The sequence below is a fragment of the Etheostoma cragini genome, chromosome 16 (assembly GCF_013103735.1).
Source record: "Etheostoma cragini isolate CJK2018 chromosome 16, CSU_Ecrag_1.0, whole genome shotgun sequence".
NCBI lineage: Eukaryota > Metazoa > Chordata > Actinopteri > Perciformes > Percidae > Etheostoma > Etheostoma cragini.
In genome coordinates this window covers 7455485-7479087 of record NC_048422.1, presented here as the reverse complement: position 1 = coordinate 7479087, position 23603 = coordinate 7455485, and the positions used below count along the sequence as shown (strand labels likewise).

General features: G+C 41.4%; 1 protein-coding gene across 4 annotated transcripts in view; it reads left to right on the top strand.

Annotated features, from left to right (window-relative positions):
- The window catches only part of rxraa (retinoid X receptor, alpha a), a 115271-nt gene that overhangs the window by 59168 nt on the left and 32500 nt on the right, over window positions 1-23603 (top strand). For all 4 annotated transcript variants that reach the window (XM_034895695.1, XM_034895694.1, XM_034895698.1 and 1 more), the window contains exon 3: window positions 13175-13413. In XM_034895695.1, the coding sequence (XP_034751586.1) occupies window positions 13175-13413 (239 nt within the window). The remainder of the gene's footprint in view (window positions 1-13174; window positions 13414-23603) is intronic.

The window sequence follows — 23603 nt, the reverse complement described above, 5'->3', positions numbered from 1 at the left end:
CCCCCCCCCCCCCCTACAACTGGCCCCCAGGGTCTCCAGCTTCTCTGAGACTTTCTCCCACTTTCTTTTCCTTCTGCTTCTTGTTTGGATCTCTCTTATCTATCTATGAATCTCTTATTCCACGTGTCCATCCATTGATCCATCTACCCCATTCTTCCTTTTCCTTTTATCGCAGGCTTGTTCTCTGGGGGGTAGATGCGACCAGGGGAGCCAGATCCAGCTCAAGCCTTGGAACCAGAACCTTCTCCATTTGGATTTTATTACAAACAGACCGGCATGTCACAGAAGAATAACAATCAGAGGGGAAAAATGAAAGACAGAGGTCTCAAAGACTTGTTAAAGAGTCAATAAATTCAAGCACTCAGCTGAAAAACAGCTCTGGTATTGTTTCTGGGACCCAAAACCTACATGTGAACCAGCTTTTTCTGTCTTAGCCGACAGTAATCGAAATGGATCTGTTAGCCTAAATCACATGTGAACATGTCCAACTTTGTGTAGGAGAACAGTAACCATTTTTATGGACCGTGATACTGCCTCTCTTCACCCTGCCGGGGGGGAGGAGCACATTGGGCGCCATGTTCACCAACATCTGCCTTGGGCCCAGTCCAAGTGTTGCACAGGATCAAACACACACTGCACTCTACTCAATGTGTTTCAGTGTTTCCTCGATACACATGGACATCGTCCATCACCGGCTGGCTCTGAACAACTCTTCAAGTGGCAAGTTCCTAGTTTCTGATGTCATTGGAGGGAAGGGTGGTTTGTTTTTCCTCCTCAATACTGTTATTGGCATAATTAGTCTCTGCAGACTGATAGCTTGATGACTACTGAGTCACAAAAAAACATGCAGGCTCAACTTGTAGATTGTTTTGTTGTACACTTTATCATGTAATTGTTTCATTTTAAATAGAAACTACAGAAACCTTTTTTGGTTTGAGATGAAAGTCTTTACATAAGGAACTTACCAACAGACTCCCCATGTTCTTTGTTTTACTATTTTTCAGGCCAAGGAAAAAGTGAAATGGGCAGTATGACTTCTGGTCTGGACTGGGAGCTGATAGGTTGGTTAGATGTCATTGGTTGTTGTAATTCTTCTTGGCTAATTCATAGGGGATTCACACAATTTATTATAACGAGTTAATTTAGGTTAACCAGAGGATCCATAGTTTAATCGATAAATTGCCCATAGCAGGCATGTTGGGAAAGGAATGCAATGTCTGGCATTCTTCCCCCCCCCCCCTTCAGTTATTTATTTTGCGACGTCATTGATGAATCCTGACCATCCAAGACCATTGTGATTGGTTTAAAGAAATACAACCACCCCACGGGGTTTTTCCACCTATAGAATGTTAACTCGTGCACACAGACCTATCTCTGCGCTGTGGAGATTGGTTTGTTTTTATTATTCTCCTAAATTTGACCTTGTGTCACTTCTAAATTTGGTTTTGAGTGGTAGCCCGATGGCAGATAAAGATTTTTTTGTGGGAGCAGATTACATTTTGCAAAGCATTTTTTGTGTTTTTGACTTCCATTTTAGTACAGAAAGGCTATCTTGCAGACACATTCGAGATGGGTAATGCATCTTCGTTCCTAGTTTAATGTACTTCTGATAACATAAGCAGCTATCAGATTTCTCATGGTTGCTAATGTTAATTTAACATCTCATCAACTTACAATCTTGTTTTGAAGTCAGGTTATTATCTCTCTGTGCTTGTGTGTACATGTGTATGCTCGGCCATGAGCCGTCAAGTGTGTTTTGGCAGTGAGCGAGCCAGATAAGGGCCTGTGTTGTGATTTTCATCTCTGGGTGCAACAAAAGCGGAAGCTTGATGGATCATGGCTTCCTGGCTGACTTGCATTTCCCCCATTACTGGCATTCATACAACAGTCTCGGACATAGTCACAAATATATGTCTTCTTCCGTGCGTGCTCAAAAAAGTAGTAAAAAAATGTCCGCGTTTCAGAACCTTAGGAAATGGACAGCGGCCGACAAAAACACACACGCCTATTAAATCTATAATGAAGTTGTAAAGTAGGCTATCTTCAATTCAGGACAGCGCTACTGTTCACAAATAGACCTACAAATAGGATCGGAGATGAGAAGTTTAACTGACGAATAACCGCAGTCGGCTTCATGGGAAATTAAGAATTAATGGAGCAGGGGACTGACAGAGATGTAACTAATCACACAATGACAGGCGCTCTACGTAGGACCAACTGCAATGTTTTATTTTAAATGAATGTAGTCTACTGGCAGTCTTGCACACGTAGGTGCTCAGTGGGTGCTTAGTATCGGCGCCTATGGTCTCAGATTGGTCAGAGATTTGACAGCCCAGAGGGCCTTAGCAGCACAAATATCAGATTTTCTTTTCTTTTTTTGGTTCAATCTATAATAGAGAAATTTACTTAAAATCTTGAAGTTTATTAACTTTATTATCCCCTTACTTTTTGCTATGCTGCCATGTTGCTGAAAAGGTAACAAGTCCTCAATAAGACCCAAAGAGCATCAGCGGCAAATGTAATCTTGCTCTCCTGAAGGCAGCTCCACAGGCTGCCGTGGTGATTATTGCGCCACGCCATGTCTTTTGATCAACTGCCATTGTCAGTTGCTGCTCTTGATGTAAGCTGCGTGATGCATTCACTATGCTGACTCTCCTTCATCTGTGATTATTTCATCTCCTTCTCAGTAGTTGTTTTGCTGTCTTTGTGTCTTGTGTCTGGCACTCCACATGTTGCTCTCTTGGCGATTTCAAACAAAAGCAATAGATGCAAATTAATAAACTGAATGCAAATAAAGCAAGAGAAATACTCTAAGTGGAGATTACTATTCTGCTCTGAGGCCATTTAGGGTTAGTGTTTGATAGCATTTTGTCACTAGCCTATCCGTAGCCTACAGTGCCTTAAAGTACGTAGATACACAAGCATGAAGCACCGTCTGTAGGCTGTAGCATGCCCTCAAGAATTTTGGGAAAACTTTGTTAAATACACTATGGTTACCTCAATGTGTTGTTTTTTTAAAACACATTAACGTAGCAACGTGCTATTAACATAGCACGTTTGCTATGTTATCGCTTCATGTCCACACTACTCTGGCGTTTCCAGACGGAGATGTTTGGAAACACAGCTGACCCTTTTTGAGTTCTAAATCTCTATGGTCTTGTTTTAGTCTGTACAGTTGGAAACTGAGAACTTTGGCAACGATAACAGACACACAAATTTGCATCCTAATTGGGTATTATCAGTCCCAATATGTCCTTTTCTGATTGGTCCCACCTTTATCATGTGATCCATTTTGGGAAGAAAACAAACAAAGGCATCATCCTTGCCTTGTTGTTGATCTTAGCAGCTGTTTTGAAGTTTATTTCTGCATGCTACTACTGCCTACATGCGCAGGAGGCAAGCTATCATTCAAGTGATTTGTAACAATCCCCGTGTTTGGCATCGTTATATCAACCTTACTTGCACACACATGACAAATGTAAACAAATGGTCCGTAATATTATTTTTCAGGCATGTTAGTATGGACGGAGATTAGATAAATTAGTTTACAATTGAAACCTAGTAGTGTAGATGTAGCCTACTTTTGTCAGAGTTTTCAGAGGAGGCGAATAGTACTCGTTTTCCAAAACAACAGGCTGCAATTATATTATATTTCAACATAAAGTATTCCCTTACACTGTTTTCTCTTAGTTAGTTTGTTTATTGTGCCCCTTGGGGAAATTCACAAGGCATTTTTGATGACAAAAGTCAAGAAAACAGTGAACGGATGAATGATTTTAGACATATAGATATCACTACAATTAGCAAAGACTATACATGGGAGGAGGAGGGTTGGGGGTCCAGACCGGGTGGGAAGAAACATATTATAAATATAAATGTAAAATATTTACAGGTGCCTAACTAAACTGACATCAGTCTCGTGTATGATTTAGCCTCTCTGACAGCACGGTTCCCCAAACGGTACCTGTTTTTCCACAACATGTTTTCATGAATTGTTTTTTATGAATTGCAAGCATTAAATCGTCACCTACACGGTCATGCAGCACATCATTAGAAAGCTTAAAGTCTTGTGATTCCATCAAGCCCCCGCACAAAGCATAAGGTGACTTACAGCGGTTATAATCACGTTATGAAGTTAAGAAACACTGCACCGTTTCTGTCTAAATCGAGCGTGCATCCCTACCTTTGTCCTCGTGTCTTTATCCACAGCGGTGAAAGATCGCCAAAAACCTTAGTTTCCTACATCGAAAACACCCTAAGGTATTAGAATATCCAAGCCTTGTAATCCATAATTATCTGGTCCCTTCACAATCTTGTAGTTTCAGCCTAAGTTTTGACGTAGAGAAATCTAGTGCATCATTTCTTGGTTTCTATCGTGTGTATCTTTTTCCCTGGGCACGCTACAGAGGCACCAAAGACACCGTTAAATTCTCTGGCTTGTGCAGATTCCAATGAACTTTGTTCCCAGCCAATAGCATCAGTCTATATCAAGATACCCCCAAGCTAAGCAAATGAAATCTCACACTCCCCGTTGGGCCCACGTGGGAAAGATTGACAGTGTAGACCACGAATTAGAAGATAAGGTCATAAAACTGGCATCCCTGTGTAGCCAATAAGAAGACGAGTTGATTGATATCAAACATGGCCAGAAAAACCTTACCCTGTGATCCCTTTCAGCTGTTTCAAAGTAAAAATATGGCCTTCTGATGGCATTTCACCATTTCATGAAATTATGATTACTTATTTCTATAAATCTATGTATGTACTTCTTTCAGACATATCTGTGAGTGATGTGGATGTATTTTTGTATTTCAGAAGTTTTGTATTTAGCACTTTTTGGGCTTTTTTAGAAATAAGAAATAAGACAAACGCACAGACATATCTGTAGAAATAAATTCATATAAAATCCATTTTATAAGTCATTTTTTTCTGGATTTTTTCTGTTCTAAGTTGAGACATGTGGCTAGGGTACTATTTTAGTATATAGCCCATGTAATATGCTTACAGTAGTGCTTTTTATTAATTTTTCAGATGATTCACTTGGACGGAAATAGAAATTCTGTGTTCTAACCTCTGTAGCTCTGTGTCAGTAAGGCCTAGTGTCAAAATGCCACTAGAAACAACAAATTGAGAGTGTTAACTTCCCAATGACCTCCGGGTCATCCCAGAGGGCCAAAGCATGTGAAACTGCATCACTTTTTTAAGGGTAAAAATTTAGGCGAGAAAATCATATATTTTCAAGTGTCTCTGAAGAGGCTAAACTAGAACATGACGGGAAGTGCATCAGATAATTTATGATGACGTATTTCCAAGCTTCAACTCTCAGCAGCAGGTGCTCAGCCTCTGCCTGCGCAGCTCTACTCGCTCACAAACTGGCCGGGAGAGATGGTGTATCACCTCTGAGCTAAAAGACCGATCGTAGGCCATATCAGCAGATCAGAGTGTTGGCAGTCGGGCCACAGCCAGCAATAGTGCCAGTAATCTGTGGCTTAGCTGGCAGCTAGCCACAGCCAGCCATGGCTTCATGTCCTCTTCAGACACTTAAGAGTCACTAAGGGCACCAGCATGCCCCAGGAGCTGGCGCTTTTATACACATGCTATCAGAGACATGAATTGAAAAGAAAAGGAGCCCATGAGAGACAGAAAAGAGTAAAAGGGAAGGTGGGAGGGAAATAAATAAGTCTCTTAATGAGGGCGGTTGTTTCAGCAGGCAAAAAGAATCAGGTTATATCAACACTGTATCAAATGATGGTTGTTAGCAGCCCACCTACTGTGAAATTGTGGGTGGCCTGTTTTGGGTCTTTTCTGCCACTTATCCCACATTAAGGCCCCTTCTTTTTGCTTTAGCTGGTTTGTGGATGCCCACAGATAAGGGCCTTAACAGAAAGTTGGATACTTTTGATATGAGCTGTCGTAACGCTGCAGCTCCGGTTGCAGCTGCTCTGTCTGATCATATCTTGTCTCAACAGGAGTGCTTGTTAAAGCAAACACCTTCATCACTAGATGGTTTTTTGTACCATTCCTCAAGCCTTGTTTACCGTAAAGAGGGCAAAGGATTCAGAGTAATAAGAGTGAAAGGAAAAAACCTTGGAAACACAATGTATGATTTTCTCCTGTAGTGTATCTTTGACTGTGCAGGGATTATAAAAAGCACAAAGACTGCAGGGAACAAGCGACTAAGAACCTAACCCTGTTGACGTCAAGCATCCTTTGTGCATTAAGTAAGGCTTGTGATGTCCTTTGCTTAGTTGCAAGTCTCAGAGGTGCTGATGAAATGCTACTATCTACAGCTATTCATTTTTCCTTGGATGTTTTGTTCATTGTTTTGCATCCAGATCTGTTCTGATCAGGCCCTGGTTTGCATATTCATATTCCATCTTGCAGTCTTATAATAATATATTAGATATTCTGACCTATATAAACAGAGGGACACTGGATCAGTTGTTGATTATAGCAGATAGAGTTCATAACTAATGAAATAAAACATTTGTGTGATTTGAATAGATGTCAATAGGGACTGTGGATCATTAGGCACGCAAAAGGATTTTGTTCATGGTCATACTCCAGCTCCTTACCAATGTGGACTGCCTCTGAGGTTAATTCAACTGTAATGGCACAGTATACAGTAGATAATTTATATCTTTTCACCGTTTCATATCATTGCAAGTTAAACATTTTTGTTTCAAAAAGTTAAGTGCAAAACTAACATTCACCAGTTCTCCTCATGTTTTACATCACCTGTTCACATGTCATCAGCCAGTTATGGGTCTACCCCCTACACACACTCCCACGCGGCATACCCACACACTCACACACAGTCACAGTCACACTCCTACTACCTCTCCCTATCCATAGAGTAAACACATCAGACTGGGATGTTTACTCTCTGAACCTTAACTGAATGGACCAGATTAGTCTGTTTATATAGTGGAAAACAGTAGGGAGACATTTCCTGACTAATGAGCACAGACACACACACACACACACACACACACACGCGTGTTGTAAAGCACGTGTTTGGGGGGGGGGGGGGGGGGGGGGGGGGGGGGTGAAGCGTGTTGACATTGGTATTTAATTAAAATATACCGTGTGATGCTGAAATCAAGATGCTGATGAGTAATTGTTGGAACACACATAAAAATGTGCACACACACAGAGCTTCATGGACAATTGACTAAAACATCAGCCAGCTGTCGTCATGGTGATATAGACATCATCGGTAAAAACTCTGCAAATGAAGCTGTTCTACCGACTCCTGTGTTATTTTGGGCTCAGGGTTTTTATGCAACCGGCTGAATCTCTTGGGGTTTTTTTGTTGAATGTTTTTCCCCTCTTCTCTCCTCTTCCTCTGAATACATCGTGAGAAATGCTAATAACTAGCATTTCATCCACTCTGTGCTTCTACGCTCGGTGCGCTTCAAAAACTGACTCACCTGCCTCTCTTAAAATGTCCCTGTGAATAATAAGAAAAAATATCAGCTTGTCGCCTCAAAACAACAGATGGAGAAAAGAAAAAAGAATGAAGAGCTGCCTTATTGTTGACGGGCCGCGGCTTCATCCAGATGTCTTTCTTATGTGCTGCGATGTAGGTGCACGTGACTCATGACTGCTTCATTCACGCCAAAGTCAATCTATGAAATGTTCTGTGTTTTTTCCCCTGGCTGCTGTCTTGCCAATGGCATCATGCCTCGGCTGACCCACCTCCGGCAGAGTGGTATAAAAACCTGTGGTGTACCCAAGGATCTGCTTGGAGCCAGTCTGAATGTTCTTGTTTGTTTGTGCACATTTTGTGCTGTGGTGAAGCTCTAACAAAGTCTCAGGAGAATGTGGGATTGGACAGAAGCTATAGGGGTATTAACCTAAAACTGGCACTGCTCAATGCTTCTTTTTGTAAACACAGACAACACAAAGCATTATGATGTGACTATTGACAGTCAAGTCCATTGATAGTGAGTGAAGAGATTGAAGGGCAAACTGGCAACTGGATGTAAAGTGATTTACTGAGATTTATGAGCGCTCTCTTTCTGTTTTTGCTGCATCCCACGTCCTCGTGTTCCACTAAGTCTCCCCCGTGGCACCACTAGATGAATAATAGAGGAAGAGAGTAAGCCGCCGAGTGAAAAATGAGCATCTGTCTGCTTGTGCAAAGGCACCTGCTTGTGACTGCAAATGTGTTTTTGAAAAGGGAAGACACAACGGACATGGTGTCCAGAAGTTAGGTGAAAGAGACATTGACGGGGAAGACACACAAAGCTACTGAAGCAACTACTGAAGAAAACATGGCAAAGAACGAAAAGACAGATTTCGAGGTTTCACTGCACTAGGGAGGGTTCAGACTGCCGTGGGGGTGTAGGGGTGCACTTTCCATCTATAATGCATCATCCTTTGCTGTTGGCAGTGGCAACACGATCTCATGGGTTAGTTAGGGAATGCAACCATTGGTGTAGCTCTGCAGCCAGCTGAGTCATTTATAAAAGATGTGTGTATTCAGTGGTTGGTAATCTTTTCTTTCATCACAGGATGCATGCATGTATGTATATGAGCTGTTGATGTTTCAACAAGAGAGCGATTTTCCCTTCTAGATTGATTCAGTCCTGCAGAGGTGAATTGATCCAATATATTCAAGTTGATTTATGTAGTGCTTTAAAAATAACATCCAAGTGCCCTCCATGTACAGTAGGCTTCTGAAACTTAGAAAGCATGGGCTACATTCCAGATACACATTATATAAACCAATCAAAAAACTAGATAGGTTTGTATTAGAATTATGAAAAGAGCATAGGTACATATCTTCTTCTTCTGTCACATAAATTGTTGCACAAGGCCTCATTTTCTTCCTGAGGCTCCCTGTGGGGATTTCTGCTCTAAATTGGGAATCACTACAATGGGAGAAACTAGAAAATACTATCTGCCAAATTAGTCTATGTTTTAATTTAAGAGCCGATAGAGAAAATTCATGCCTTGTGTCTCACAGAGTTACACAGTAGTTGTAAATTACGGACTAAAAGCCTTCAGGAGAGAGGAAAAGTCAGGTAGGTTTCTGTTACAGAGGCCCCCCTCAGCCCGTCACCTTTCATCACAGGGTCTGTTTAGCTGACAAATAGTGCACCCTCGGCTGTGTTCCTTCAGGACATGCTCTCCCCCGCCAACAATTGGTGTGTCAGTGACTCAGTGTAACTATAGAGACCAGAGAACATCCTTCACTCCACTAGATTTGTTTTCATTCAACAAGACCTAAAACCAAAATGTCAAAGTAGATTGTGCGTCAGTGACTCTACAAACAACTTGTATGTCTGAAAAATGATTCATATGAGTGTTCTCTGATAAACCACCTGTGTATTTAAGTTTAGGCAACCAAAATATCTTGTTTGTTAAAGTTCTATGGGTAAAAGAAAACCATGTTGACGGTAAGAGGATGACTGCATGTGAATTATAGCTTCCGGCAGGGCAAGTTTTGCATGCCCGACCATTCCGAAAAGTTATTTTAAAATAAACTTGAAGTAGATTTGAGCCTTTTTTCCATTAAAACATTTTCAACTTGTTTGTAGCAAATCTCACTGTCTAGATCGAACATGCGTTCAAACCCATCTTTCCATGACAACAGTGACACCTCTAAAATTCCATTAGCTGATATTCTGAACAAACTTATTATAGACATTTCCTCCTTTGCTGCTGAAAAAATGACAGATGGTGTCATTTTTTTCTGGAAAAGGACGGCCATTAATCCCAACGGCGACAGATCACCCGTCAGAAAAACGTAAACAAAGGTTGTTTCAAGCGGTTTTGGATGAACGCCATGCACTGTCATCTTTCTGTGGAGCGCCTTATCATCCGTCCTCTTCTCATTCATCCATTTATCATATGCTAAATGCACGAGCCAGCAGCAGCCAGAACACAAATTGGCGACTTCCCCCTGTGTAATCGCACCCAACGGCAGGACAAAAGCACGAGGAAGGTGAGAGCGAGGGAGGGGAGCATTGTTTAGAAATTGGAGATGCTTGTCTGGCGTACAGAAGTGTTAAGTGGAGAGCTCTGTCTGCGCCTGCCTGTAAGATGGGCCCTAATTTGGTTATTTGTAGCTGTCAGTTGTGCTTTTGTATGCCCGGCCATGCAGGCCAGTTGACAGGCGGCAAACAACAACACTCAGTAGCACTTGAACACCTGTCTAAACATCAGTTAACCTTTTTGTGGACGACTGGCATTCATTTTTTGGATGATTCAATCATTTTACTCCCCCTCTCCACTACTGCCCTGCCCTCGCTCACTGGTTTTCTCTTTATACACTGTGATGTAATCTTGTGGGCATGTTTATTTGATGCTTTTTGCAGATAGTGCAAACGGTTGCAGGAGCTTGCTGTGTTTTCTTAAGACTACTTATTGAACATGTTTCACTTTCCAGTTCAACAGGTTGGGGGGCTGGGGGGGTACATTATGTTGGCTTTTCTTTTCCTCTCCCAGGCTGTCCACTCCTCTCCTTGTTTCTTTATCTCTGCTCTCCTTTCCTTCTCTTCTCCTTTTTTTTCTTGTCCTCTTGTCTCCTCTCCTCTCTTCTCTTCTTGTCCCCTCTCCTCTTTCCCCTCTACTCTCATCTCCTCTTCTCTCCTCTCCTCTCTGGGGAGGATTAGGACAGAGTCCTTTTCATCCTGATGTAATCCTACACTGGCAACCCAACTCTCACAAGAATATGCACACACACACAGACACACACACACACACACACGCACACACACACACACACACACACACACACACACACACACACACACTTTACTGTGAGATATCTATATGTCCTGGGGTTTTTTCTCAAATAATACCATTCACATCACATACAATATGACCACGTAGCCACACAGTTAGCTTCCTGTTTATCTGGAAGGAGGGGATGTTCAGAGATTTTGCAGTAAATTTTCTGCTCTGGTTGTTGCTGCTCTCCAAAAAGCTGAGCTCCCCCCACCCCTGCTGGGACCTACAATGGCAGATTGGCAACCTTAATACCACAGCTCTCTTTATCTGCCTGAATTAAAACCCGATTGGCCAAGGGTCATGGGAATTGCTGGCTCAGGTTCTTAATTTATTTACTTGTATTTTTCAGGAATTATATGTGTGGGCGCGTTTTAGGGGGGAAAAATGTAATCAGAGAGATAGAAGCTCAAGGGCTATCAGTCAGGATTAAACACTGCAGCAATACAGCTAGATGCAGAGCTGTTGTTAGCCCTTTATTAAGAAGGATGTGTGTTTGTTTTCGGAAGGATGGGGCCTGTGTGTGTATGTGCTTACAGGAAGTGCTTGTGAGGCAAGTTGGATGTGCAGGAAGTGTTTGGCTTGGCTAAGCTGTCAGCTAGGGTGCTGCTCTGAGGATTGCTGGTGCAGTGGGCAACCACTCAAAGATTCCCCCTCTTTTGCCCTGCATTCAGACTTAACAGCATAAACACGCCACAAAGAACACACATAGACACCCAAAGAAATACTGTAAAGTCAGCTGGGTCAGGAAAATAGCTGTGAACTGGACTCGTTGTTCTTGGCTGTCAACTAATTGAGCCATCCATCATTTTTATTCCACTGCCAGGAAACAGAGGAACCTGGTCACTTATGAAATGTGGGAGTGTGATCAGCAAGCCACACGCATTACATAACTAGTCCTTGTCCCTGGAGCAGAGATTGAGCAAGTTGAGTTGTGTCGTCAAAGTAAAGGAGAACGGTATGTTGAGACAAAGGTCTCATCACCGGTGACGCAGGCCTATGCAATTTGGATAAATTGTTCTAGCATGGTGGTGTGTGTAAATAATTTTCATAAAACGATGTCCTCAGATGAACCAACAGTCTCAAATATGTTCAAAAGTTTTGCCTTAAAATGCAACTACTCGTTAACAGCTTTAAAACCATTTGTAGTGACTAAATGAATGGTCAAAAGGCCAAAATATAATTTTCATTGTTCAAAAGTCAAGTAAACACACTTCATTAGACACGATTAAGGTAAAATTATAAGCAAAACAATGGAAGTGCCAAAGAGTTAGGATCTTTCTGCCATGATTCACAGATTGGACAGAAGTAGCAGCGCGAAGGAGAAAAGGATGAGAATAGAAGGAAAGACGGATATGAATGAATGAAAGTAGGAGTTGCACATATACAATGCTCTCGCCACATTCTCAGTGACATAACACAGTATCCTGAGTCTGTGCTCGGGCTCCGGCCTGTCCCATATCTTCTGTGTTGAGAGTTGATGGGAAGATGACCTGCTAACTTAATTCAAAGTACAGAGTAGACTGGGTCTTGGAGGAAGGAGAGAGACGGACAAAGCGTATGAGCTCTTATACATTACACATGACGTTATTCTTCTCACTACCCATGACGTCTTTTCCCTCCACTATGATTATACATAATTTCTTTAGCTCTTCGGGGCACACTGCTCCACTCATCAACTGCATACATTATAGATGTACACCCTGTCCTCGTAGATCCCGGAGGGAAGCACTTGTGATGAGGTAAACTCTTCATTGAGGGATGGAACCACTGTGTAGCCATCAGCCTTCACTGACTCACTGACTCACATGCTAGAGTTGTTTTTCACAGGAGCTGTCAGGAGATTTAATTGTCTCAACTGTTATTGCCATTTTGTGCATTTTCCTGGACCCCGTTCAGATTCAACAACTGCTTTCACACTTCACCAGATGTGTTGGATTTTTAACTTTGGACAGGAAAAACTCTAATTAGCTCAAGTGTGAAAATGTCCTCCTATGTAAAAATAGAAAAATTACACACAGGCCTGAAATACACAGACATGCTCAGGTCCTATACATGCACTAATGGAGAGATGTCAGAGTGAGTGGGCTATCAGTACTGGATCAGTGCCCTGAGTCGCTGAGGGGTTTGGTTCCTTGCTCAAGAGCACCTTGGCATGAGGTGAACAAGCACCTCTCCAGCTACCGATTCACACTCCTACTTTGGTCCAAACGGGGACTTGAACCCCGACTCTCCGGTTCACAACCCAACTCCCTACAGACTGAGCTACTGCCACCCCATGAACAACATGGTTTTCAAAAGCTTTATGATGGGGGGGGAAGGCATGTTGACAAAGTCTTCATGAAGATGCATGTGAAAATCATAAAATGTCACAGCAACATCCAACCCAGAGATGTTTCCAATTGCCCTCTTTGTTTATGTTTTTTCCAACCAGACTCGTCGGGGCACCTGACGTCCTCGCCCCTGGGCTCACCCACATCCCACCGGGGAATGCACCCGTCTCTGCTCAGTCCGACGTCCATGGGGCCCTCCGGCTCTCTTCACTCTCCCATCAGCACGCTGAGTTCGCCCATGAACGGCCTGGCCTCCCCCTTCTCTGTCATCAGCTCGCCTATGGGTCCCCACTCCATGAACTCACCCGGAATGGGCTACGGCCCCAGTGTCAGCCCCCAGGTGAGGCCTGTGACAGACTCACAGATGTGTTCGTGCACACGTACTCACACACTTTTGAAAATTCTATTTACTACTGACACTTGAGAGTTGCATATGTCTGATTATTTTGATTTTCTTTTAGCAAGTAACTACAGTGTCTATATTACTGATTTCTGTAAATTAGCTTGAGCAATACACCTACTATGTATACATATTTACAACAAACACTATATAACTTGTTAATCCGAGAGTTTTAGAGGTGCTGTAGGTGATAATCTTTCAATTTTCTTAACCTTTGGACAGTGCTAGGCTAGACGTTCCCCGCTGCTTCTACTCTTTATGCTAAGCTAAGTTAACCATCTCCTAGTTGTAGCCTCATTTTAAACAGACGGACCTGAGAGCGCTATTGATCATCTTATTCATCCCTTTGGCCAAACGAGTGAATACGCATAATTCCCAAAATGTTGAATTATTCCTTTTTAATGAACAAGGGACTTACAAGCTACATTCAGAAACAAAAAGTTTCATGTTCAGCAGCCTGCACCATGGTTTCCTGAGGTTTTGCTGTGTACACAAAACTACAGCTGCCCTATAAACTAACAAGAGAAAAAGTTGAGTGTTGTGTACGGAGTTCACATGTCTCAGAAGTGCAAATTATAGTCTCTTACACACACACACACACACACACACACACAAGCCAGGCCCCAGCAGTCAGAGGCCCTGCATGCCAAAGTTAATCAAGGCCCATTCAACTGTACTTTGCTCTGTCAATCGTTCTTTTTTTTCATCTGAAGCCTATTTGTCATTCTCTCCTGCCATATTTAGCTTCCTTTCCCTTCATTTGCTTTCTCTCTGGGTTTCTTCTTTTCTCTTTTTTCCCTTTCTTGTTTTCTTAGTCCTTGTCTCTTTCGCACCATCTCCTGTCTCTTCCTCTGTCTTTTTTAGTCCATCAATAAGCCTTAGTTTCTTTGGTATTAAAACACACACACACAATTAAGACATCAAAGCCTGCATTGGCCCAGTTTCTGTCTGAAGCCATATCTGAAATTGAAATAATTCCCCCCCCCCCACCCCCTAAAATGCAATGGCTGCCCTTCTTTGTGTTTGTGAATAATTGTGTTAAAGTGTGTCGGCAATGTGATGCTATTTGGGATGGGCTCTCTCCGCTATTGTTGGGCTTATCGCCGAAGTGTCCCACATGCAATGGAGTTAAGGGTGGATTAGGGGCACTTTCAGAAATCGGCCAGAATCTTTCCTTGCTAGAAAGCCTCTCTTCTCCCTCCCCACCCCTCTCCATCTGATTCTTCTACACTCTTTACTTCGAACACTTTCATCTTTGCGGCTGTTTCTGTCCTCGAGCTGCATACTTTGTATGCAGGTTGAGTGTTTAGGTAGCAAACGATACAGATGATTTTCTCTCGGTTTGTCTCATTTCAATGAATCTATACCAAAAGCTTTAGTGATCCTTTTTATGTGTGTACAACTTTACCATGTAAATATTTATTAATAATCATAAAAAGGAGCATGTGCTTTAGGTGTTCTTATCCTTTCCGTGTTTTACAGCTATAAAGAGCAGGTAACAGCTGTTCTGTCTGGTGACAGTTTTATTACTGTATGTACAGTAATTACAAACACGGTTTGCCTTGTGTTATGGGTTGTGTCTGGTTTCAATTCTTTAACAATGCTGAAACAGCTGGTAGAATGGCAGCACTTTTTCTTTTGCAATTTGCGCTGTTCACATTTTATTCTTTGAGTTGGTAAGTATGGGCATATGGATGTCAGGGCGAGGTGTCAAAAAACGATACTAGTTCCGATATGATAATTGACTTTCAGTATCAATACCAATACCCAAATGATCTCTTCCTTTGAGACCTACAAACCAGTTTTACATCAAGGGGTTATAGTATGGACTGGTAAGGGTCGGGGTGGGGAATAGAGCACCACCCTCTTCCTTGAGGCTTACCGCCCGTTTCAGATCCCAGGGTGTGGTAAAGCAGTATCTCTCATTCTTCAACATAAGATTAAGGGCATGAGAAACCGTCCGTTATCCTGATTTCATATTAACCTTGAGACTGAATAGTTTTTCCGTAACTATGTGTCAAAAGCAGCAAGTATTACTAGTACTGACAGTTGGCATTGCCTGGTCAGACTTGTGATATTGTTTACTTCCTGTTTTTAATCATAATTTCTTAGATTTAAGACTATTTATTTATTTATTTTGGACGCTTTTGTTTTGCTTCTTGTTTGTAATGGAGTCATGTGGCTGACTTTGTTTTGTCTGTGATTATTTTGCTGTAAGCAGTACAACCATTTAATGAATGGTATTGTAGTTGTAAGCAGATAAACGGTTTTAAGTGTTTATTAATGTAAACTATTTGTCAACAATTCTAACTTTTTCTATGGGGACATTTTTAATATTATTGTATTTTATATTTTACTGTTTTGTGTATTATGCCTACAGGAGTTATTGTTAGTTGATAACACATTCAGTGCTGAGAACAAGTATTTGATACACTTTGCCAATGACCATCTGGATGATCCAGAGGAGGAACGGTAGAAGGTCATGTGGCCTGATGAGACAGAAATAGAGCTTTTTGGTCTAAACTCCACTCACCGTGTTTAGAGGAAAAAGAAGGATGAGTACAACCCCAAGAACACCATCCCAAGCGTGAAGCATGGAGGTGGAAACATCATTCTTTGGGGATCCTTTTTCTGCAAAGGGGACAGGATGACTGCACCGTATCGAGGGGAGGATGGAGGGGGCCATGTATCGCAAGATCTTGGCCAACAATCTGCTTTCCTTAGTGAGAGCATTGAAGATGGCTGGGTCTTCCAGCATGACAACAACCCCCAAACACCCAGCCAGGCCAACAAAGGAGTGGCTCCGTAAGAAGCATCTCAAGGTCCTGGCCTAGCCAGACTCCAGACCTGAACCCACTAGAAAATATTTTGAGGGAGCTGAAAGCCTGTATTTTCCAGCAACAGCCATGAAACCTGAAGGATATGGAAGAGTGGGCCAATATTGCTGCTGTGTGTGTGTGTGTGTGTGTGTGTGTGTGTGTGTGTGTGTGTGTGTGTGTGTGTGTGTGTGTGTGTGTGTGTGTGTGTGTGTGTGTGTGTGTGTGTGTGTGTGTGTGTGTGTGTGTGTGTGTGTGTGTGTGTGTGTGTGTGTGTGTGTGTGTGTGTGTGTGTGTGTGTGTGTGTGTGTGTGTGTGTGTGTGTGTGTGTGTGTGTGCAAAACTGGTCAAGAACTACAGGAAACATATGATCTTTCATTGCAAACAAAGGTTTCTGTACCAAATATTAAGTTCTGCTTTTCTGGTGTATCAAATACTTATGTCATTCAATAAAATGTCATGCAAACTAATTATTTAAAAATCATACAATGTGATTTCTGGATTTTTGTTTTAGATTCCATCTCTCAGTTGAAGTGTACCTATAATAAAAAATGACAGACCTCTACATGCTTTGCAAATCAGCAGTGTATCAAATACTTGTTTTCCCCACTGTAAACTGTATGTGCATACAACCATTTTATAATATTCTAAACCTTATAAATGCTGAATATGGGGATATAAAATAACATTTTAAAATTGTTTTAACATCAAAAGTAAGGTGTGAAAAGAATTATTATTATTTGAAATAGTACCCATCCCCCCCAAAATATTGACAATTTGAGCCCTTGAATGTTTGCGTAACTGAGACTGTAGAAGCTGCAGACTGTTGCTCAGTTAGGGCGGAGGACAGCAGTTTAGCGCGGCTCAGAGGTTAAAGATGGTGTCGGTGTCCTGTGGTCGTGAGGCGCGGCACTTGTGATGAGACGTGATTTGAGTCAGACGGCGTATGCCACTTGTTTTTAGCACTCGGCTGACTTGCTTTATTCATAAGCATTTGACTGGAACGGGGTCACAGCTCAGCCTCCTGCCTACTAAACCACCCAGAGTCCAGTACAAGACCCTACGCCTCGATAAACATACACAGACACACACACAATGCCATACAGGGTTTGCAGGATCTGTCTTGTACCTTATATTTCTGTTTTACTTCCTTACTGTCTTTCTAAGCCATTCATAGCAACTTGTTTACCATTAACTACAATCATAAGTGTCTTCTTTTAGCAGGTTAACACAACTTTTAGAGGGATGACAATATAAAAATCCAGGTGGAAATCTCATTAAACCATTCTGGTTCTTATTAAAACCGGCGTGGTTTCCAATAAATTTGGTAAAAACCAAAACCAATGAGCCTAAACTATCCCCTACATCAAAGACGCAAATGACAACATGATGAAAACCGAAGACAGTATGAACAAAACTCCCATTCTTACTGGGATCCTGCATCCTCTGACAGCCAAACCACATGCAAAGAGAGAGACAGTCCTTTATCATCAGCCAATTCTTACATCTCAAGCAACGGTACATCCCCTTGAGCTGTGTCCCAAACACTGACATACTGTGGTTGCATATGTCTTTGTTTGTCGTGTCTGTTCTGTGCATCCTGGCTATCTGCTGTGTATATTGTTGAAGAAAAAACATCTGCATTGTTCTGAAGAGGCCCAAACTCAGACATATATTTTACATAAATAGTTTTCTGTCAATGTCAAATGCATACTTTGTCTTTTGCATGGTGGTTTTGCTGTTATTAGACATGCAGTCTCTTTGTTTTGGGCGTTGTATGAGGGGAAATATGGCAAGACATCTTCCCCGGGTATCTGGTCAGGGGGCGTTGCAAGGCCACAGCAAGGCCCAATAGGATCAGACCATCAGTGGTCGTGTGTGTGGGCTTGAACTTACTGAGGATACAGACCATCTCTGGATTAGAGACACCACAACTCTTCAAGCAGCTGGAAGGGATTATATGCAGGGTTGGAACACATGTCTCACTTGCAATGACAATGGAGAGTGTTGTTTGGCTGAGTTCTTTATCATCAGACCGCTGCCTCAGACTCCCTCAGTCTGTACCCCTCTGGCTTCCACGCTCTCCCACTGAAATCTTCCTGAGAATCCTTAACCAACAACAGGCCTCCTGTTTCTCTCAGAGTTTTTTTGAAGTCGAACAGAGAATACACGCTAATGTGAAAAGGTGTAAATGTTTTACAAGAAATGGAACATGTGCTTAATAAGTTATAAATGAGTGGCGGTGGTGATGTCATGCGCCAGTTTTGGGTACGTCGTTTTGAGTCCAGGGGTCGCTAGGAGACTGAAGCACAACACATCCAAGAGAAAGAAACAGGGAGAGAACCTCGGCCCCTTCCTGTGTGGGAGTAATAAAGGTCCATGTCGCGGCTCTGGTCTTTGATGGACCTCGCTGTAGTCACTCAGCATGACATCATGGTTGCATGGCTCTAATGGCCCCACAAAGGGGCTGTGTGTAGGGTCCCAGGAGAACAGTTAAAGCTCTCTAACGTCAATCAACCCTCAAATGGATGTTTTTTGTTTTTTTTTAGGCAAAGCTGTCTCCAGGTAGCAATTTTAAACCATTTAGAGACCCCCACCCCCACCCCCACCCCCAATGCTAGTTCAAGGAAGTGTAACTAATGTGTAGAATTAATTGTTTCACTAGACGTTTAGTGCACACTTACTTAGCTCTTAGTGTAACGAAGAGAAAACTTCTCTATTATTTTGTTATTTCTCCTGTTATAATATAAGCAAACTTTATCATATTTTAGAAGATTTTTAGAAGTTTCCCATTTCCTAATTTGCTGTTGCTGCTATTAATGCAAATGTCCTGCATCTCGTTTATTTTAAAACTTTTAGCTTTTATTCTGAAAGATATGCAGGAAGTATGTTGTTGAAATTGTGAAAGCACAGAAAGGGCAATCAGTAATTGAGAACATAATTTTCCGTGCAACAGGGTTGTTGGTTGAAGAATTACTGCGGTTGAAATGCAAATTGTGAAGAATTCACCATGTAGCTGTCATAGCACAGGTACTTTCCATTGGCATTCCTTTGCCACTGCCGTTGTTTGTTCTAACAGACCGCAGGCCATGATTTGAGAACTGACATGCAGTGTGATAGCGTTGTGGCCTGTCTGTGTGTTCAGACTTGTTGGGCCACACAAGAGACGAGGCATTTAGGAGGTGGCATGTATAAGGGATAGAAACTGTAACTTTAGGTTTAAGTTTCAGAGAGCAGCCTCCTAATGCCGGCTCTAGACGTTGCGGTTTGAATGCCTCAGGGGCACACATTTATTTTAAAGCTTCAAATAATCCTTATAGGTCTTTAATTGCATCTGGGGGTGTGCTCTTACAGCAACCCAACACTGTCTGTGGACAGACATGTACGCAGTGGCATGTCTGTGGAGTGTAATGACACTAACTAAATCATTTGACTTTTCACACACCTGTAAAACCTGTAGCTGTTTACAGAAAGTGGTTATAGACATTTCACAAGACAATGTCACTAAAGTAAAGATGCAAACATCGGTCAAACTGCATTTTAGAAATATTTGCTATATCACATGAAGATAAAAAATAATGTCATAATAATAGATAACTGTCAACAACATTCTGACCTTTTACATCCAAAGAACATAACAACAGATTAGTAAAAGGAAAGATCAAAGATTTCCATAAAACTACATTCTACCTGGATTAGTGTTAATCAGCCCCACCTCTTGTTTGAAGAGCTAATCAATTTAGTTGTTCTAATGAACAAGTAAAAACAGTATGTAAAAAGCAAGATGGCTGGCTAGTAGATTTATCAGTCCATCAGCTGGATGGTAGACAATGGAAATCCAACTGAATGACTTCCAAGATGTTATCATCTAAATGTCGTAATTATTAAATATTAAATGGCTTATGTGACAAAGGAATTGGGTGGTCAGGTAATTGCTGGATTACTTACTATTGGACACTTGTCAATGAATCACTGAACGATGGACAGAAGACATACATGAGCATGATCACACCCATATGTAGGCTTATTAGACATTTAAACGTTGAACCTATAATCCGGGTTCTTCCACATGGCAGCGTTTGACATTATAAAATAAAACCTGTACTATACTGCAGACAAATGTAGGCAAACTGCATTTGGGGAAAACAGGTTATGTGTGCACTTGATTGAAGGACTGAAAGTCATTCACAATGTCTGAAAAGTAATTTATTAAACTTTCTCTCAATCCTGGGATGTGCATTGTTTAAGATAACTGTACAGTTCTAATTTAGAAGCTGCATGACTTAGAAATGAATATGCATATCTGAAGTTGTTCCGATCAGCTAATAGAACAGCTTCTTTAACTTGTTAGAGTGGCAATATTTATTCAAAAGTTGACAAAAACAACACTGTTAACACTAAAAATCACCATCATCACAATGCTGTGGTACAAGATGTTCGTCTCTGTCCCAACAAACCTTATCAAAACAATATGTACTTTGCTTTATGAAGTATTAAGTATTATAAGTACATGGCTCATTGTGAATTACTCCTAGATTAGTATGGAAATGTCATGTCTTTAAGTCTAGTACTTTTAAATAAGTATGGTGCCAAAGTGATAGTGTGCAGATGCAAATTGTTATTAGAGCTAAAATAGTGTGGTGATGATCCACAGACACTGCATCATTGTGTAATAAGACAATGTACACTTATACTGCATGTTTAAGGTGTATTTCTGTTTATTAAAACAAACCAATAGCTTAAGACATGAAGTTATACACACTGACAGCTAACTCAGTTATTGGACAGTTTTGGCGACTGCGATCAACCTCACTACATGGACCCACAGGGGGATGTCAAATTTGGGTGACTGACATAAGGTCATACATACATTGCATGTGTGTATTTATGTCCTCTGGTGTTCCAGAGCTTACAACAACTGATTAGTCAAGACTGAGTCAACCTCATTTTATGAATAATGTCCAGCTGGAAGAAACAAAAAGAGACAGTTTCTGGGTAGCAATCACATGTCACAACCATCATACACAGAAAAGGATACATGCACAACACCTTTTCACTTTCCGATTGTTCAGGGAAAATCTAATTCATGTGTTTATGCACATGTTAGGGTTACTAAATGATTTTCATAAACAATAAAAGTTATTTACACATTTTAGCTGTTCACTATCTTGAAATTTTACAGTCTGAAGGCATATTTAAAAGTAGTTTACCATTGAGTGTGTGCTAAAATCACATATATTCTGTATTCAAATCCTGCCATTTGTCTGTCTTGCCTTCACAACTCAAAAGCTTGGAAGCTAAACAGCGAACCTAATCTTTTTTCTTTTTTTTGTCAACACCATTGTTTGACAGAAAGCTTTCACACCAATCCAAAACAAACCAAACAGGCCAATGCATCATTTTGTTTAAACCAATCCAAGCACAAGCAAGTAAAAAGTGTGATCTGTAAAAAGAGCAAAGGAAAGATGGAGAAGCGTGTCACAGTTCAAACACTCTATGAAGAATGTCTATAGTTAGGAGGAGATAAAAAGACTGGAGAAGACTGTTAGAGGAGAGTCTTGTGAGCGCTGCCATGTCGGTGGCAGGCATTGCGATGCCCACAGGAGCACCCCCGTTTCCTATAAAACAGCCCTGTGCTCTTCCACCCAAACACAAAGCAATGCATGAACACATAGACATGCATGCCAACAGAACACACTTGCATGCATGCACACATGAAATCCAGGAACACATGCATGCAGACACGCACACCTGACAAATTAAAAATACAGTATGAATGCCACGGACCTAACCCCTCTGCACGCACACACTCCCATGGATGCCAAAAACTCTTGGGGGGGGGGGGGGGGGGGGGGGGGGGGGGGGGGCAAACATACAAATGATTACACAGATACAGCCAAGCTGAGGTAAGACAACAGCGGAAAGTAGAGCTGCACAATTATTCAAATTTTAATGACAAACTCGATTTGAGCTTCCCACAGTCAAATTTGCGTAATTGAGCGATATTTTAAATACATCATTCTGTTCATAAAAGGGTTTCGTTTTTTTTTTTTTTTTTTTTGCAAAGCCAATCTACTGCTCTGTAAAGCACTGTTTGATCATGTGCAAGTCAGCGTTGTTCCCTGAACTGCGCAGCTTAGTTTCTAGATGTAGACAGTCCCAGAGGACAGAGTAACGTGACAGATAGCAATCGGTTACAAGGTTTACCAGTTTACCAGTAAATGCAACATTTTGTCCCGTCCGTGTTGTTTTTCAGACAACAGCAGTGACCAGTGCTAGTTTGTTAGCTCCGGTGTACCTAACATCCTCGCATCTGCCGCCTCTCCACAAACGAAGCAATGTTGTTTATATTGATATGGTTTAATTTTGTGTTACATGACCCGTTTCTACTGTAAAGCCGTGCCTGTGGTTGGATCTCTCCTCTTACTCTCCGTGCAGCCCCGCCCCCTTTCACTTACACACGACTCCCCAGGAACTCCGAGAGACACTGCAGTGACAACGCCGGTCCACACTTCTGACATATGTATACAGTTTTAACTGTTATTAACACAGCTGTGTATTGTTGGGCATGGGAAGGAAACCTGTATTTGTACCAGTTTTTCTGCTGAAAACTGCTATTAAGGCCGCCACTGCAAAAAACACAGAAGTTTTTGAATGCAACTATCTTCAGTCTGTTGAGTAATAGCGTGTGAGACAGAGCCTGCTGGACCTGGGCGAGGGATGTGACCCATGGCCAGAATATCATAGTTCATAAAAATGCAGCACAGTGACAATGCAGACATTTCATACACACGATGTGTGTAACTCTGCTTACCCGCCATTTGACTCGTGCTGGGCCCATTAATATTGAGTCAGCCGTCACTCTGTGAGTAGCATACGCTTCAGTCCATCGCACCCCCCTCAATCCCTATATATATATATATATATGTATATATATATGTATATATGTATATATATATATATATATATGTATATATATATGTATATATGTATATATATATATATATGTATATGTGTAAATATATATATATGTGTGTGTATACATATGTGTGTGTGTGTATATATATGTGTGTGTATATATATATATGTGTGTATGTATGTATGTATGTATATATATTTGTATGTATGTATATGTATATATATATGTACATATGTGTATATATATATATGTGTATATATATGTATGTGTGTATATATATGTATGTATGTATATATATATGTATGTATATATATATAGATATATATATATATATATATATACACTCACCGGCCACTTTATTAGGTACCCCATGCTAGTAACGGGTTGGACCCCCT